The following is a 15,696-nucleotide window of genomic DNA, read 5'->3' on the forward strand; positions in this document are numbered from 1 at the left end:
AGGAACTATACTCTCATTCTGGCGTAATTATCAAGGACTTTGCTGCCATAACATGGCTGCAGGAGGCACAATGATATTACGCAGTGCCCGAAAATAGTCCCCTGCTATTAAAAGATACTAAGGGGACTATTTTTGGCTGCTGCGTAATATCATTGCGCCGCCTGCAGTCATGTTACGGCAGCAAAGTCCTTGATTATTACGCCAGAATGAGCGTACAGTTCGTAGCCATATCTGCCTAGAAAATCGCAACTTTTAATTTGCCGTCGGTCTCAGTAAACAATGTAACTACAGAAGAGTCAAGTTTTAAATAGGAAAAATATCAAAACTCTTTGGTTATTTTTTTGCGCAATGCTAATGGTCTAATCAGATTCAATGGATTATGCTAAGCTATGCTAAAAGTGCTAGCGTCAGACCCGGAGATCAGCTGAATGGATTCCAAAACAGTAAAACTCAAATGTTTAATTCTAGGGAGCTGGAAAATGAGCATATTTTGGTAGAGCGTCCCTTTAAACAGACTCAAAACGCCAAGTATTTAGTTTTTAGATGGTTTTGATGAGCAAATACGCTTTTAGTTCAATTCAGGTCCATGTCATTTACAGTGAATGGTTTCCAGTCTGGCTTTGAATCCGAATTCTTTTACAGAACCGAGATGGATCTGAATCAAACAGCATCTCTTTGACATCATTTTTTAAATGAACAGGTCATCGGGTATGAGGCACGTTGTATCCTCTGGATCTTAAACAGTAAAAAAAGGAGGCGTTTCTCCAAACAAAGTGCTGGGGACAGTTAAGACAGGCCATCTGTGATACTGACCTTGCTGAGGCTGTTAGTTTAATGAGTTGTTTGTGAACAGTAGCCCGGGCTAATTGCATCTGACTGCATCAGATGATGATGAATTAATAATGTGCTGAAAGAAATGATACGAACAACCCAGCACAGGGCTCCGAGAATAACATTAATACAGGCAACGTTCTTTGGGAACAGTCAAACTGACACGACTATTTGTATTTTACCGAGCACACGAAGGCAATGAAGTTAAAATTTCTTTGCCGTCCTATTTGTGCAACTTTTTCAGGAGCCCTGGGCTGTGCTGCCGGCACTGATAAAGCCGGAAGACGTTAAATACTACTATACATTTAACCGTTTATAATTTCAGCTGGTGCAACGTCAACTTAAGGCAGTGTGGTGGGATACGTCTCCGAATGCTGTTGAACACTTTTTCCATATTTCAGCATAAGGCAACAAACGCACAATATCATACTTTTCGTATCTGACTTAAATTACAACCTTTGGTTCCAAAGTGTGGCGTAAAGGATGGGAGACATTGTAGCATTAAGGCAGAACAGTTACGCTTAGCTAGCTACCGTACTGTACTGTACTGTATGTTACCATATCCTGTTTCTGGTTCTACACTAAAAAACTAAAGCAAATCTTTGAGCAGCAAGGACGTAGTGACTGGTTGTCATGACAACAAGTCAGTCGTTTCAACCGTTTCACCTTTGGAACGGTAAAAAGTGTCACAATGTGGAATTTCCATAATTACATATATCATAAGTTATAGCGTAAATGAATGTGACCGTTTATACAGTTTATACGTAACTATTATACGAACTGGCAATTTCGTATGACCTCATTTGTACGTTTTAGTACGATCTCCTTTTGCGCCACTGACGTTGGCACACACGTTACTTTTTGATGAATCTCATATTGTACGAATTAATATGAAATCCAAATGGCAATTCGTACGTATTTTATAAGGTGGCTAATTCGTAATTAATTTGTACGACCACATTCGTATTAAATTCGTACGATTTGCATTTGCCCCGTGACGTTAGGGGTGGGGTTTTGTTAATTTTTTTATTTTATTAATAATAGTAAGTTTTTGCACGATTACCAATACGAATTCGTATGAACTAGCCAACTCGTACAATAAGTACGAATTCTCGTGAGATCAGGCTGATGAAATCACCACTTCTTAAAAAAGTTACGATCAGCTTTCACAGTCCAATAACAGTTTGTCTTGTAGTTAGTCAAACAAAGGCATCACACATCTACGTCTAGTACAGCGTAGCGTCAGAAAGGCCCAAATTCAGCCACTTACAATGCAAAGTTAACTGCAGGTTACGGAGTGTTCCTCGACAACAAGTTTGCGCAAAAGCAACACCAGTTTGTTCTATATAAAAAGTGAGACGAGAAAAGAGAAGCAGAAAAAGGGGTGGGGTGACAACAAAGAAAAAAACAAAAACAGGACAGTCAGTTTTAAAAGCATCCAAGGCCATTTTAACTGTCATCCACATATTAATATTCTGTGATGGAAATTTGGTGGGTTTGAGAGGGGGTGGGCTATGCTACTAGCTGCGTAGTATTTTTTTCTTACACAAAGGATTACGAGGGTGCAAGCAAACACACAAGCCACAATAAAGGGTACACACGTTCCAACATACAGGCACTCTAAATAAATAAACAAGGTAAGTAAGTCCCGAGGCTGCTTAGCACAGTACGCCACATTCACAGATGGTGCAGCCGATTCTGATTGGCTGTCCTCCAGCCCCCAAATGAACACGTGGCATCGCTATGTGTTGCATCAATGTACAGGGAGTGTTTCAATGCTTTTGTTATATGCATAAAACCATGGTACAGGTCAAGATTGTTCTAGGTGGTCTAGGCCAAAACGGATCAAAGCGCTACACTATGCCAAACGTTTGTTTTGATTCTTTAAGAGACATCATCATACGGAGGTCTCAGGCCCTGGTGCACTGTAGGCGTAAGCTGCCCCGGACAATCTCGGGTTTTCTCCTATTTGGAGGAAAGAGCTGAAGGTGCAGTAGTCACGCCTGCCCCCCCAGTAGGTACACATGAGTTTTTTGGGAGGGGAGGTGTCAGACCTGCCGTGGGCGCGGTTCTCATTGCCACGCCTGATGTGTTTCTGCACAGGTGGGCCATGGAGGGAGGAGAGGGGGCTGAACTCTGACAGGTGACCCTTGTAGAGCTTATCTGCGTTCTGGAGAAAGAAAATTAAATACATTAGGACACCGTTATATATGCATGTACACTGCAAAAAATTACTTTCTTACTTAGTATTTTTGTCTTCTTTTAAGTTCAAATATCTAAAAATTCAAAATCAAGATGCATTTTCTTGATAAGCAAAAAGACCTAAGAAAAATTATCAAATTTTTAGACAAAAAATATCACATTTAAGTAAATATGTGCTTAAAACAAGATTAAATTAAATTAAATTAAATTAAATTAAATTAAATTAAATTAAATTAAATTAAATTAAATTAAATTAAATTAAATTAAATTAAATTAAATTAAATTAAATTAAATTAAATTAAATTAAATTAAATTAAATAAAAAAAAATGTCTTACCCCGTTGGCAGATTTATTTGCTTGTTTTAAGAACATATTTACAAAAATTTGATTTTTTTTGTCTAAAAATTTCTTGCTAAACACGAAAATGCATCTTAATTTAAATTTTTTTTATATTTCCACTGAAAACAAGACAAAAATGCTAAGTAAGAAAGAAATTTTTTGCAGTGTAAGAACAGGCGTTACAAATGCAACCAAAAAGACACATTTGCAGAAGTCCCAGCAAGAAGCAATGCAAACAAAAACAAAGCTTAATACACAATTACATCACATGCATTTGCAAAAGAATATGTGGGAAAGCCAAAAACTCACAAAAGTCCTAGAAGACACCAATATGACCACTATAAATACAATTTTAGGGGGGTTATTGATTACCGTTTGTAAAACCACATGGCTTTACTACAAAAACCCTGCTAACATTGCAAAAAATTACTTTCTTACTTAGTATTTTTGTCTCGTTTTTAGTAAAGATATATAAAAATTCTTAAATCAAGATGCATTTTCTTGATGAGCAAAATGAAAAAAATAAGTCTAGTTTTTACACAAAAAAAATATAAAATGTAAGTGAATTTGTGCCATTTAAAAAAACGTGTTTTTCTTTCTGCTTTTTTAAAGCACAAATTCACTTAAATTTGATATTTTTTTTGTCTAAAACCTACACTTATTTTCCTAATTCATTTTGCTCATCAAGAAAATGCATCCTGATTTAAGAATTTGTAGATATTTTTACTTGAAACAAGACAAAAATACAAAGTAAGAAAGTCATTTGTTTGTAGTGTACTTAATACATTGCAACAAATGAATTTCAAGAAAAAAAAAATCTTTGTATTTTTGTCTCTTTTTCAGTAAAAATATCTAAAAATTCTTAAATAAAGATGCTTTTTCTTGATGAGCAAAATTACCCAAGAAAATAAGTCTAGTTTTAAGACCAAAAATATAAAATGTACGTGATTTTGTGCATAAAACAAGCCAAAAAAAAAATCTGCCAATGGGGTAAGAAACAAATCTTGAAATTTTTTCTTAAACACTAAATTCAAGAAAAATTAGCTTACCCCATTGGCAGATTTTTTTTTGGCTTGTTTTATGCACAAAATCACTTACATTTTATATTTTTGGTCTTAAAACTAGACTTATTTTCTTGGGTCATTTTGTTCATCAAGAAAAAGCATCTTTATTTAAGAATTTTTAGATATTTTTACTGAAAAAAGAGACAAAATACTAAGATTTCTTACTTAGTATTTTTGTCTTGTTTTAAGTAAAAATATCTGAAAATTCTTAAATCAGGATGCATTTTCTTGATGAGCAAAATGAATTAGGAAAATAAGTGTAGGTTTTAGACAAAAAAAATATCAAATTTAAGTGAATTTGTGCTTTAAAACAGCAGAAAGGAAATCTGCCATTGGGGTAAGAAAAAAATCTTGAACTTTTTCTTAAACACGTTTTTTAAAATAGCACAAATTCACTTAATTTTTTTTTTTTAAACTAGACTTATTTTTTAGATAATTTTGCTCATCAAGAAAAAGCATCTTAATTTAAGAATTTTTTGATATTTTTACTGAAAACAAGTCAAAAATACAAAAAAATTTTTTTTTTTGAAAATATTTTTTTGCAGTGTAACTGTGAGGATGTACAGTATTATGAAGGTGTATTTCATGTTATATAGGGTACGTCTCACGTAAACATGTCCAGGTCAGGGTGCATGCTAAGTTAAATCTTTTATTTTATTTATTTTTAGGATCTTCGCCTTTTGCATTATAATTTTTTTCAATTTTTGGATAAAATTGACCCAGACATATCACTAGGTGGCTATCATGAGATGTGATCAAGTGGTCATAAGCATCTTCATGGAACAAATTGCCATTAAATGTAATTAAGAAATGCATAAAAATATTCACAAAATCTGAAAGAAAGATTTAAGAAAACCAAGATACTCATGCGTGTCAAGGTGTTAAATGCAAAACTTGTATTTCAAAGCAATGACCGTCCCCATGTCCTGTTAGCTGCACATACCGCACACCACAACCAAACACACCGTAATCATCTTAATACTGAAACCAAACAAATTCTGCAAGTTACACGCCAAACTGCAGACCCACACAAGTCCACAACCAGGTTTGTTTCCATCTAGATGATGTGGAATCTGGACTTCTCAGATAACCGTAATCTTGTTTGATCTGAGAACCCCAGAGCTCCGTATACTGTATGTATTAGTTTTCGCTGGCTTTATTAGCTCTTTACCATCGAGCTGCTAGGCCTCAGTGGTGTTCTGAACCCCATCTAGCAGAGAGTCGTGACTGTGTGTTTCAACCCTTTCAAAGATCCTGACAGCCCTCATTCTCTGTGAAACATCACAAGTGTACAAAATCAGCTTAAATGGTGGTGCAATTCACTCGTGTGAAGTATATCCGACCGAACTGAAAGTTAAACATATGCATTTTTATTACAGGTACCTGCAACATAAAATACACATTTACAGACACAAACATGCACGTTATAAGCATGCAAAAATAACAAGGAGCATAACGTGAATGGAGACACCACAGGGTACCGCAGCGGTACATACCGGGAAGCTTAAGGGCAGTTTTTTTCTCACATGTACCGAAAACAAACCTTCATTACCCTGCTGTGTCTGATGCATTGACAACACGCACATGCAGAGTGAGAGAGAGTATAGACGTTCACCTCCTGTTCAGTTCAGAAACTGACACTGCTGGAGGTCTGAGACAGCATAAAGATGGTGGACTGCTCGGCAGTGAGACACCGACGCTTTGTCTGCTGTTACCCGGGTCACAGGTTAAACACACGGGAAGGGGAAAGGTCAAGGGTCAAGGCCAAGCGTCAGAGGAGAGAAGAGAAACAGAGGTGGAAGTAGAAACAGAGGGTTTAGAAAGAGACCAGATGAATGTAACTTTAGATGCTTGCTGTTAAAACCGAAATTTAAAGCGTTAGTGTTTTTATTTATTTGCAATATTATCGCAGTAGTGCCCATCTTTGAACAACTGAGGTATTTGCCCTTTATTCAAATATTTTATTAAAGATGCATTAATTGTTTTCCATGCATGTTGCATGTTGTTGTATTTGTACTCTAGTATATTATAAGCTCAGCTTTGAGAAGAATTTAAAGGTGCACTGTGTAACTTTTAGGATGATCTCTTGACAAAAAAACTATATTATCAGTGGTGTATAAAGACCTTACATAATGAACTGTATTGTTTTTATTTCCTTAAAATTTGCCGTTTTTATCTACATACACCGCGGGTCCCCTTACATGGAAGTCGCCGTTAAGTTTCTACAGTAGCCCTAAATGGACAAACTGCTTTATAGAGCATGTTTCCTGCTTTTCGAAATTTAGGTTGGTTGCAAATCGCAACTCACCCTTAGATGCCGCTAAAACCCATACTGTACCTTTAAAACAGTGTTTTGTCCATTTTGTACCATACACCTCATATTTTGATGGTTTAAAGGAACATGCCAACTTTGTGGGACTTTAGATTAGTCACCGTATCCCACAGAGTTAGATAAGTCAATACATACCCTTTTCATCTCCGTGCGTCCGACGCTAGCCTAGCTTAGCACAAAGACTGGAAGTAAATGGCTCCAGCTAGCATACTGCTCCTGATAAGTGACAAAATAAAGCCAACATTTTGTGCAAATGCGAGTGATTTGCTCCAGCACCTGAGAAGCCCCATAGTGATTAGCAGATAGTTCGCGCAAGTGTTGCGCTAATCACTTCGTCCATGTAGCAGTGCTACGCTTTCTGAGAATATAGTAGTTTCATATATATATAAGCTTGTAATTTGTATGCGCTGTGACTATACAAATCACAACATATAAATAGGAAAATGTTGGCTTTATTTGGAGCAGTATGCTAGCTGGAGCCATTTACTTCCAGTCTTTGTGCTAAGCTAGGCTAGTGGTGGGTGCGTCAGGCAGAGTTACGGCAAGCACAGAGATGAAAAAGGTATGTATGGACTTATCTAACTCTGGGGGATACGGTGAATAAGCTAAAGTCCCAAAAAATCGCTGTGTTCCTTTAATCGAAGCTAGGGGGTCTTAAAGCAAATATTGTACAAATTTTACATAACTTTTGATGACTAATGTATATTCACTGTACAAAGTACAATGTTCAACTTAACGGTAACAAAGTAAAAACGGATCATGTTAAAGGCAGGGTGCATGATCTCTGAAACCCATTGTTGACATTTGAAATAACCTAAACAAACACGCCCCTACCCCAATAGAACCTGGACCTTCTATTGATAGTTCCGCCCCACACATACGCAACCCAGGCAACGATGTCGGCTTGTAGACACGCCCCTTACTGCTGATTGGCTACAAGTGTGTTTCGGTAGTCGGCCCGACTCCCTTTTCCAAAGTGTTTTTCAAAAATCATGCACCCCGCCTTTAACATTTTCATTAAATATTTTTAGTTTTACTGTGATCAATTAAACAATGCAACTTGATTTAGCACTGCAATAATTTTTTCTGTTCAGATTTCTTTAAAGGTGCATTCTGTCAATTTTAGCAACATTTAGCGTTGACCAACCAACGGCTCACCCCTCCCTTTCCAATCACATAGAGAAGCTACGGTGGCCAACACAGGACAAAGATGTCATCGTCTGAAACAGCAGAGAGTAGCCAGTCAAGCAATAAAGTTAATATAGTGAAAAAACAAGCTCATTAGAGCAGTTTGTCCGTTTAGGGCTACTGTAGGTACATGGTGACGCAAAATGGCGACTAAGGGGTTACACTGTGTATGTAGATAGAAATGGCTTATTCTAAGATAATGCAAACTAAATAGTATATCATGTAAAGTCTTTTTGCACCACTAAAAACACAGTTATGTATATTATATTGCTTTTCGGTCAATAAATCCTCCTAAAATTTACACACTGCACCTTTAACTCTTTCCCCGCCATTGACGAGATTTCTCGTCAATTAAGAGAAAACGCTTCCCCGCCAATGACGAGATTTTCCGTCTTTCCGCAATACCGCCATTATCCACCAGGTGGCGCCCTTCCGCAACTTTTTAAAACCGGAAGTATTTCCCTATGCCAAGCTGCTGCATGTCCGTGTCTGTTTTAAAGATCGCTCTGAATCGGATCTCTATGAAAAGTCCGTCATAAAAATGGAATTATTTCTGCTTTTTGCTCAAAATATGGTGTTTTTGCAAAAACCTACCCATATTCAAAAGCTGATTGCAAAAGAACCACTAAAGGTAGGATGAAACGGTTTTTTTTTGTTTGAAAGCAGAGGGTCTGTTCTTTCATTTGGTATATTGTATGTTTATATATTTAAAGAAGAACATTTTCTGGAAGGCATTAAACTTTGGTGAAAATCATGAAAAACGCTGGCGCTGGCTGGCAACTTTTTTTAAAAACGCTGGCGGTGAAAGAGTTAATGTTCTATATGATTAATATATATATATATATTTATAGATACAAATGGTTCACGAATGCCAGTTTCATGTTAACATTAGTGCTCTGGATGTTTCTACAGTTGATTAAGGAAAACGGGTGAGGGAAAGATCACACAGGTTAAGCATTTCATCACATGCTTGCACACGTAAAATGTCTTCTTGCATAGTATGTAAGCATACTATGTGCGTTGACAGTAAAATACACAGAGTATACACTATATCGCCAGGTTGATGACTGAATGGCTCAAACTCAGAGTCATCCAATGTAGAGAAGAAGTCACAGAAGTTGTGAATCATGAATCAGAATCCACTTACATTAAGTACACTGGGGATCAATCCAACACAAGTGTAAATCTAAAGAGCAGTTAGTAAACCATTATTACATATCTCTATGTGTATTAACTATTAGCCTGGTTTGGACAACATTTTATATATAGATTCCTCTTTTAAAAGAATAGTTTATTTCTTATTATAAATAATATAAAACTTAGTCATATACATTTAAGTTGGTAAATTATGAGAGCCATTTTATTTAAGGGTAGACTATTTCTTTAAATATTACTGTTGTGCATCTAAGTGTTGATGGTTCAGATGATTAAACTGAAAAACTGTCAATGGCATCGACCCCTTACAGTTCAACCAGACTTATAGTAAAACCTATTCAACAGACCATATCAATTAATATGGTGTCCAATCCCTAAGGTTCATGTATATTTTAAATTAAAATAATGAAAGACATATAGGTTATAGATCCTGTATATGGTGAGGGATTTTACCTGTATTCTCTCTGTGGTGGTGGGCCACAGAGCTCTACACAACACTTTCTTCAGCACATCGGGTAACAGACTGACTATGATCAGCAGAATTATACTGAGCCATGCCGGACCGCTGGACAACATCTGCATGAACACGTAGTACATCCTCTGATAGTTCAGGAAAGGCCTATGGAGAACAGAAAGGAACCAAGAGGTATTCAATATGGGTTTATTCAGCCGAATGCAGAACCAGTTGTTTCTTACGAGTACAAATTACAGGCACCTGTTTAAAAACTACATTTCCTTTTGTTATAGGTCCCAATCTTATGTAGCCATCATTTATTTCTGCAACTATTCAGATATATCAGACTTTTAGTCGTAGACCGTGTGTCCCCCAAAGCATTTTGCCTGAATCCAGCATATTTTTTATGTGTTTGCTATGGGAGTGCTGTTTTTTAAAAAAGCAGGCAGTTAGCGAGGGGCTAAGTGGGTGTGTACACCAAGGCCTTTATGTTTGTGGTCGGCGTATGCTTTTAATAGTTTCCAATAGAAGCGCCACGCTTTTCAAAAATGGCAGAGTTTTATCTGTTTTTTCACACCCAGAGTTAAAAAACTTGTCAATGTCACTTTTAATCTGCTGTCCAATCACAGTGGAAGAGGGGCGGGACAAACACCATCACAACCAACCGGTGTTAAGACTGATAAACAAAACAGAAGTTTTAAAGCAACCAAACGCTTAGCTGAAGAAACACTCGGAGGCGCCCACAGTCTGCCTTCGCGTGGTTTTTTTGTAGGCACATTGATAAATATAGAGGTCTTCTTGTGTCCAAAGAAATGTACCCAAACCCAATGTGCATAAATTGTAATGTTTTTAACTCTTTCACCGCCATTGACGAGACATCTCGTCAATTAAGAGAAAACGCTTCCCCGCCAATGACGAGATTTTCCGTATTTCCGCAATACTGCTATTATCCACCAGGTGGCAAGGATCACCGTTTTTCAATATTTTACTGTTCTTACCTCAACTTAGATGAATGAATACATACCTATCTTTTTTCAATGCGTGCACTTTTAATCTTTGTACAGCGCTTTGTGAATGTGTTAGCATTTAGCCTAGCCCCATTCATTCCTATGGCTCCAAACAAAAGTTTTATTTTGTGCCATCATACTTACTCGTGTAATTTAGGGTGACCAGATTTTTTAGATGAAAACCGAGGACATTTCCTAGTTCAATGGTAAAACTATCATTAAAATATAATTTGTTGTTATCTATGAATTAAACAATGGGGACAACCGTTTTTTTTTTTGAAAGTTTTCTTCTTTTTTTGGGTTCAATGCAAAAAATGACTGACTGACTTCTTACTTAATGGTATTTTTGCATTGTTTTCAACTATCTAAAAATTATTAAATCAAGATGCATTTTCTTGATAAGCAAAATCCCCTAACAAAAAATCTTGCTTTAAGACAAAAAAAATTATAAATTGAAGTGAATTTGTGCTTAAAACATGCACTGCAAAAAATGATTTTCAAGAAAAAAAATCTTAGTATTTTTTTTCTTGTTTTCAGTAAATTTTGTTAAAAATTCCTAAATCAAGATTTATTTTCTTGATAAGCAAAACAACCCAAGAAAATAATTATTTTTAGACCAAAAATATAAAATTTAAGTGCTTTTGTGCATAAAACAAGCAAAAAATCTGCCAATGAGGTAAGCTAATTTTTCTTGAATTTAGTGTTTAAGAAAAATTTTCAAGATTTTTTGCTTACCCCATTGGCAGATTTTTTTGCTTGTTTTATGCACAAAATCACTTAAATTTGATATTTTTGGTCTTAAAACTAGACTTATTTTCTTGCGTTGTTTTGCTCATGAAGAAAAAACATCTTAATTTAAGAATTTTTAGATATTTTTACTGAAAACAAGACAAAAATACTAAGAATTTTTTTTCTTGAAAATCATTTTTTGCAGTGTGCAAAAATCTGCCACTGGTAAGACATTTTTTCTTGAATTAAGTGTTGGCAGATTTTTTTGCTTGTTTTAAGCACAAATTTGATATTTTTGGTCTAAAAACTAGACTTATTTTTAGGTCATTTTTCTCATCAAGAAAATGCATCCTGATTAAAAAAAATTTATTTTATTTGTACTGAAAACAAGAGAAAAATACTAATAAGAAAGTCATTTGTTGCAGTGTTTCTAATTTAGTAGAAACATTGCAACAGTAGTTAGGTAAGGTAGTTAGTACCTTAACCCCGATAACTTTGACTGTTTTCATATCTTATGATAACTTGACTGATGATAACTTGATGGCACTTTCTCGTGTTTCTCGCAGTAAGTTCTTCTTTGCTAAAGCAGTTACGCGCAACCAAGTAATCTGTGTAGCTCGCGGCCCCCTCTGCTGGTGAAAATAATCATTACATGATTGATCCGGTCTAGTTACATGTTGCTCGGGTTTTTCAGTGTATTTGCTGGTTGTTTTGGACGTGCTGTAAAACGGGGACATTTCCAAGGACAGCTCCAGTCGGGGACAGAACATCAAAAAACGGGACTGTCCCAGGAAAATGGGAATGTCTGGTCACCTTAGTGTAATTACTCACGTAACAGTCTTTAAATAGGGAAAACATGGAAGTGTTTGGTGGCTTTAAATTCATCCCTGTTTGGATCCTAAGGAATGAATGGAGCTAGGCTAAATGCTAACACATTCACAACATGCTGTGCAAAGATTGAGTGCACGCATTGACAAAGTTAGGTATGTATTAATTCATCTAAGTTGAGGTAAGAACATTCTAAAAATATTGAAAAACAGTGGTGTTTTCCTTTAAAGTGGACCCATGAAGACCTCTAATATGCCCCCTAAGACCTTACCATGCGCATGGTGTTTTTACCATTCAGTGAGACTTGACAAATTACCAACGTCAGGTGAAACGCTGCGCTTGGCAAAGTCACTTTTTACTCATCCAATTACAGTGGAGGAGGGACAAATACAATACAAACCAAAGCGCCTTAGCTAAAATCTCTGCCAAGCGCCGACAGTCTGCAATTTCAGAAGAGCAAGTGGTGTTTTCAGCCGTGTTTGAGTGCTTTGGTGGACACACAGCCTTAAAATATTAAAATCCATCATAAAAATACATTTGAACAGCTATGAAACCATATACATGGTATGAAAATGATTCATATAGAATTTTCATGTAAATAATTTTGCCACTGAAGGTTTTTTTTAATCCACACAATCAAGGTAAATATCATTGTAAAAAAATTCACATTCCTATCATACCAAAATTTTGTCAAACTTCACAACTATATTCTGATATTAAGTGGATACTGTGGTGAACCGTACCAGATGATGCCTCCCCACAGGAGTGAGAAGATCACGTAGAAAAGCAGAGACCCCCATATGACAAAGTGGTTGATCCACGTCCAGTAATGTGTGTCCAGGGCGAGCTAAAGCACAAAAAGTAAAAAATTAAGATGACACCTTCTAGTGAGATCAACGCACATCTGTTTGTGTTATGTGTGTCTATGTTCTGAATTACCTTTAACGTAACAACGAAAACTAGGATCGTGAACACGAGTGTCCCAAACGTCCAGTTTCCAAACATCTGGAACAGAGAAATATTGAAAAAGGTAGAAGGTGTTTGACACAGATGCATAAACAGATTTTTAAATAGGTGTTTATGTACAGCTCACACTCACTCTTTGCTAAAAGTAAGTATTAGAGGATTAATTAGACAAAAAAAACTCAGTAGTTAATATTAAAGTGCTATCACTTGTCGCCAACCTAAGCCGTGGCATAGCCAAATAAACATATCCTTGGACAATCATTAAAATTATTTTTAAACATCTACTGAAAATAATTATAAAGAAAACGCTTGAACTGTAGAATACCATTAACATTTTATTGGTGCTGTAAAAGAAAGCTCTGCATTTTCGTACTGTATATCGTTTTATTGAGATTATTAACGATGTCTGGAAGACTCTGTGATGTCACGTCCATTTTATACCTCATCCATAAAAGCCTCATAAATAAGCAGTGAGCTGAGATAGTCCTTTAAAACGCTATAATGGATTCGGCATTGCTGTTCGGGCAATAAAGCTCTGTTTGGGTGCGGTACGCCTTTATTTGTTTCTGTCTCTTTTAGGGGATTTGTTCCCTCATTGTTTACGGTCTTGGCAAGCGGTTGAAATCAGTCACAATGGATATCTCTTCTAGAACATTCTTCTGTCTGCAGGGACTGCGCATATTTTCGATGACACAATGCATTACAACATCGATGCTATGGAGCTCTTTATAAATCTCTGAATCTGTAAAGCATGAATCAAAACCAAAGTGAACAAGCCACAGCAAAACACAAGTAGGACTGTATGATACCAAATGGTTTTAGTGAGCTGTATGTCGATGGGTTGCCAGTTTGAGAGCAAGAAAATAAAACAAATACAGGGACACACAACAGATGTTAACTTACCTTGGTGAGCAAACAAAAGTTAATTTGTATCCATGTCAAGGGCAAATTATATTGAATGTTATAATGTTGTAAATGATGAATATGATACACTGTAAAAAATATTTTTTGCACTTACATTTTTAACTCTTTCCCCGCCTTTGACAAGTTATCTCGTTAATTAAGAGAAAACATTTGCATGAAAAAAATCGTGTTCCTGATTAGTTTTTATGGTTATCTGTAATACCGCACTTACCCAATTCCCAAAAAACTGATTACTGATAATTATTTATTAATTTTACACTCCGTGTATGTTTTGATAATCGTTCTGAATCTGATCTCTAACAAAATTCCTTCACAAAAAATGCAATTATTTCAGCTTTTTGCTAAAAAACTGTTTTATTGAAGAAAAAAACATATTTAAGAGATTATAAGCAGAGAAAAAAATAGATAGGATAATTTTTTTTGTTTTGTTTGTTTTTTTGAAAGCAGATATATTATATATTTATATATTTGTATGTATCTGGAAGGCACGTTGCGAAACTTTTGTGAAAATCACAAAAAATGCTGGAGGTCAAATTTTCAAAAAAAAAAAAGGATGGCAGGGAATGAGTTAAGTATAATCAAGACATTTTAATATTTTTTTATCTTGACTTATGATTGCTGTAAATTAACTTAATTAAGTTGAAATAAGTTAAGCTATTTTATAAGTCACATTTTCTTACATATAAGTTACATTACATATTATGGCTTTAATATACACTGTAAAAAGTCAAACTTATATTAACTTAAAAAAAATTCAAAACAATTATTTGGTAACACCTAAAAAAAATCTCAGTTTAATTGAAAATTTTAAGTAAAAAAATGGTGTTGCCAATCGAAGTATTTTTTTTACTTTTAATTTTCACTTAAACTGAGAAAAGTTGATAAATCATAAATATTTTAAGAAGTAATTTTTTAAGCAGATCCAACTTTCAGTCTCAGTCATGGATGAACATGAGGGTAAGTAACTCTTTCCCCGCCAGCATTTTAAAAAAAAGAGTCCAGCCAGCGCCAGCATTTTTCATGATTTTCACAAAAGTTTAATGCCTTCCAGATTTGTAAATCACCTCTCAAACATGGGTAGGTTTCTTCAAAAACACCCAATTTTGAGCAAAAGCTGAGATTATTCAATTTTTGCAAAGGACTTTTGATAGAGATCAAATGCAGAGCGATCTTTAAACCATACACGGAGTTCTTTCTCTTTCACGTGAGGCGCTACTTCTGGGTTGTATAAGTTGCGGAAGTGTGCCACCTGGTGGATAATACAGGTATTTCGGAAAGCCGGAAAATCTCGTAATTGGCGGGGAAGCGTTTTCTCTTAATTGACGAGATATCTCGTCAATGGCGGCGAAAGAGTTAATGATGATAACATTTTTAATATGAGAACATTGTATTTTTATGTGAACTATCCCTTTAAACAGTTATTCCTGGAATTCCTGCAAAAGTAATACCAAGAGATTTAAACGTATGTCTAATTAACATGTTGATCTCCTTATTACAACTACTGGAATTGTGCTCGTCTTGTTTGCTCATTGGCTCTTGCAGGGAGTCATGTGACGATGGACGTGAATCCTATAGGCTGATGGAAATGGGCATGACAACACCTTTTGGGGCGTTTTGCAACACAATCGTGACACACGGGACAGACACACAAACTCCTACTCGATCACAAGATGATAG

At 35.7% G+C, this 15,696-nt stretch overlaps 1 protein-coding gene across 6 annotated transcripts in view; it reads right to left on the minus strand.

Moving 5' to 3' along the window:
- Positions 1-409: 409 nt before the first annotated feature.
- The window catches only part of LOC135785858 (phospholipid-transporting ATPase IH-like), an 81,050-nt gene continuing 65,763 nt past the window's right edge, over positions 410-15,696 (minus strand). For 2 of the 6 annotated variants that reach the window (XM_065295456.2, XM_065295455.2), the window contains 5 exons: positions 13,069-13,134; positions 12,873-12,976; positions 9,565-9,730; positions 6,052-6,141; positions 2,872-3,001 (listed from right to left, as the gene is read on the minus strand). In XM_065295456.2, coding sequence (XP_065151528.1) covers positions 6,064-6,141; positions 9,565-9,730; positions 12,873-12,976; positions 13,069-13,134 — 414 coding nt within the window. In that variant the 3' untranslated portion in view covers positions 2,872-3,001; positions 6,052-6,063. Of the gene's footprint in view, positions 3,002-5,607; positions 5,708-6,051; positions 6,145-9,564; positions 9,731-12,872; positions 12,977-13,068; positions 13,135-15,696 lie in introns of all 6 variants that reach the window. The other 4 variants (XM_065295452.2, XM_065295451.2, XM_065295453.2 and 1 more) reach the window with 3 other exon arrangements.

Source organism: Paramisgurnus dabryanus, chromosome 4 (assembly GCF_030506205.2).
Source record: "Paramisgurnus dabryanus chromosome 4, PD_genome_1.1, whole genome shotgun sequence".
Taxonomy (NCBI): Eukaryota; Metazoa; Chordata; class Actinopteri; order Cypriniformes; family Cobitidae; genus Paramisgurnus; species Paramisgurnus dabryanus.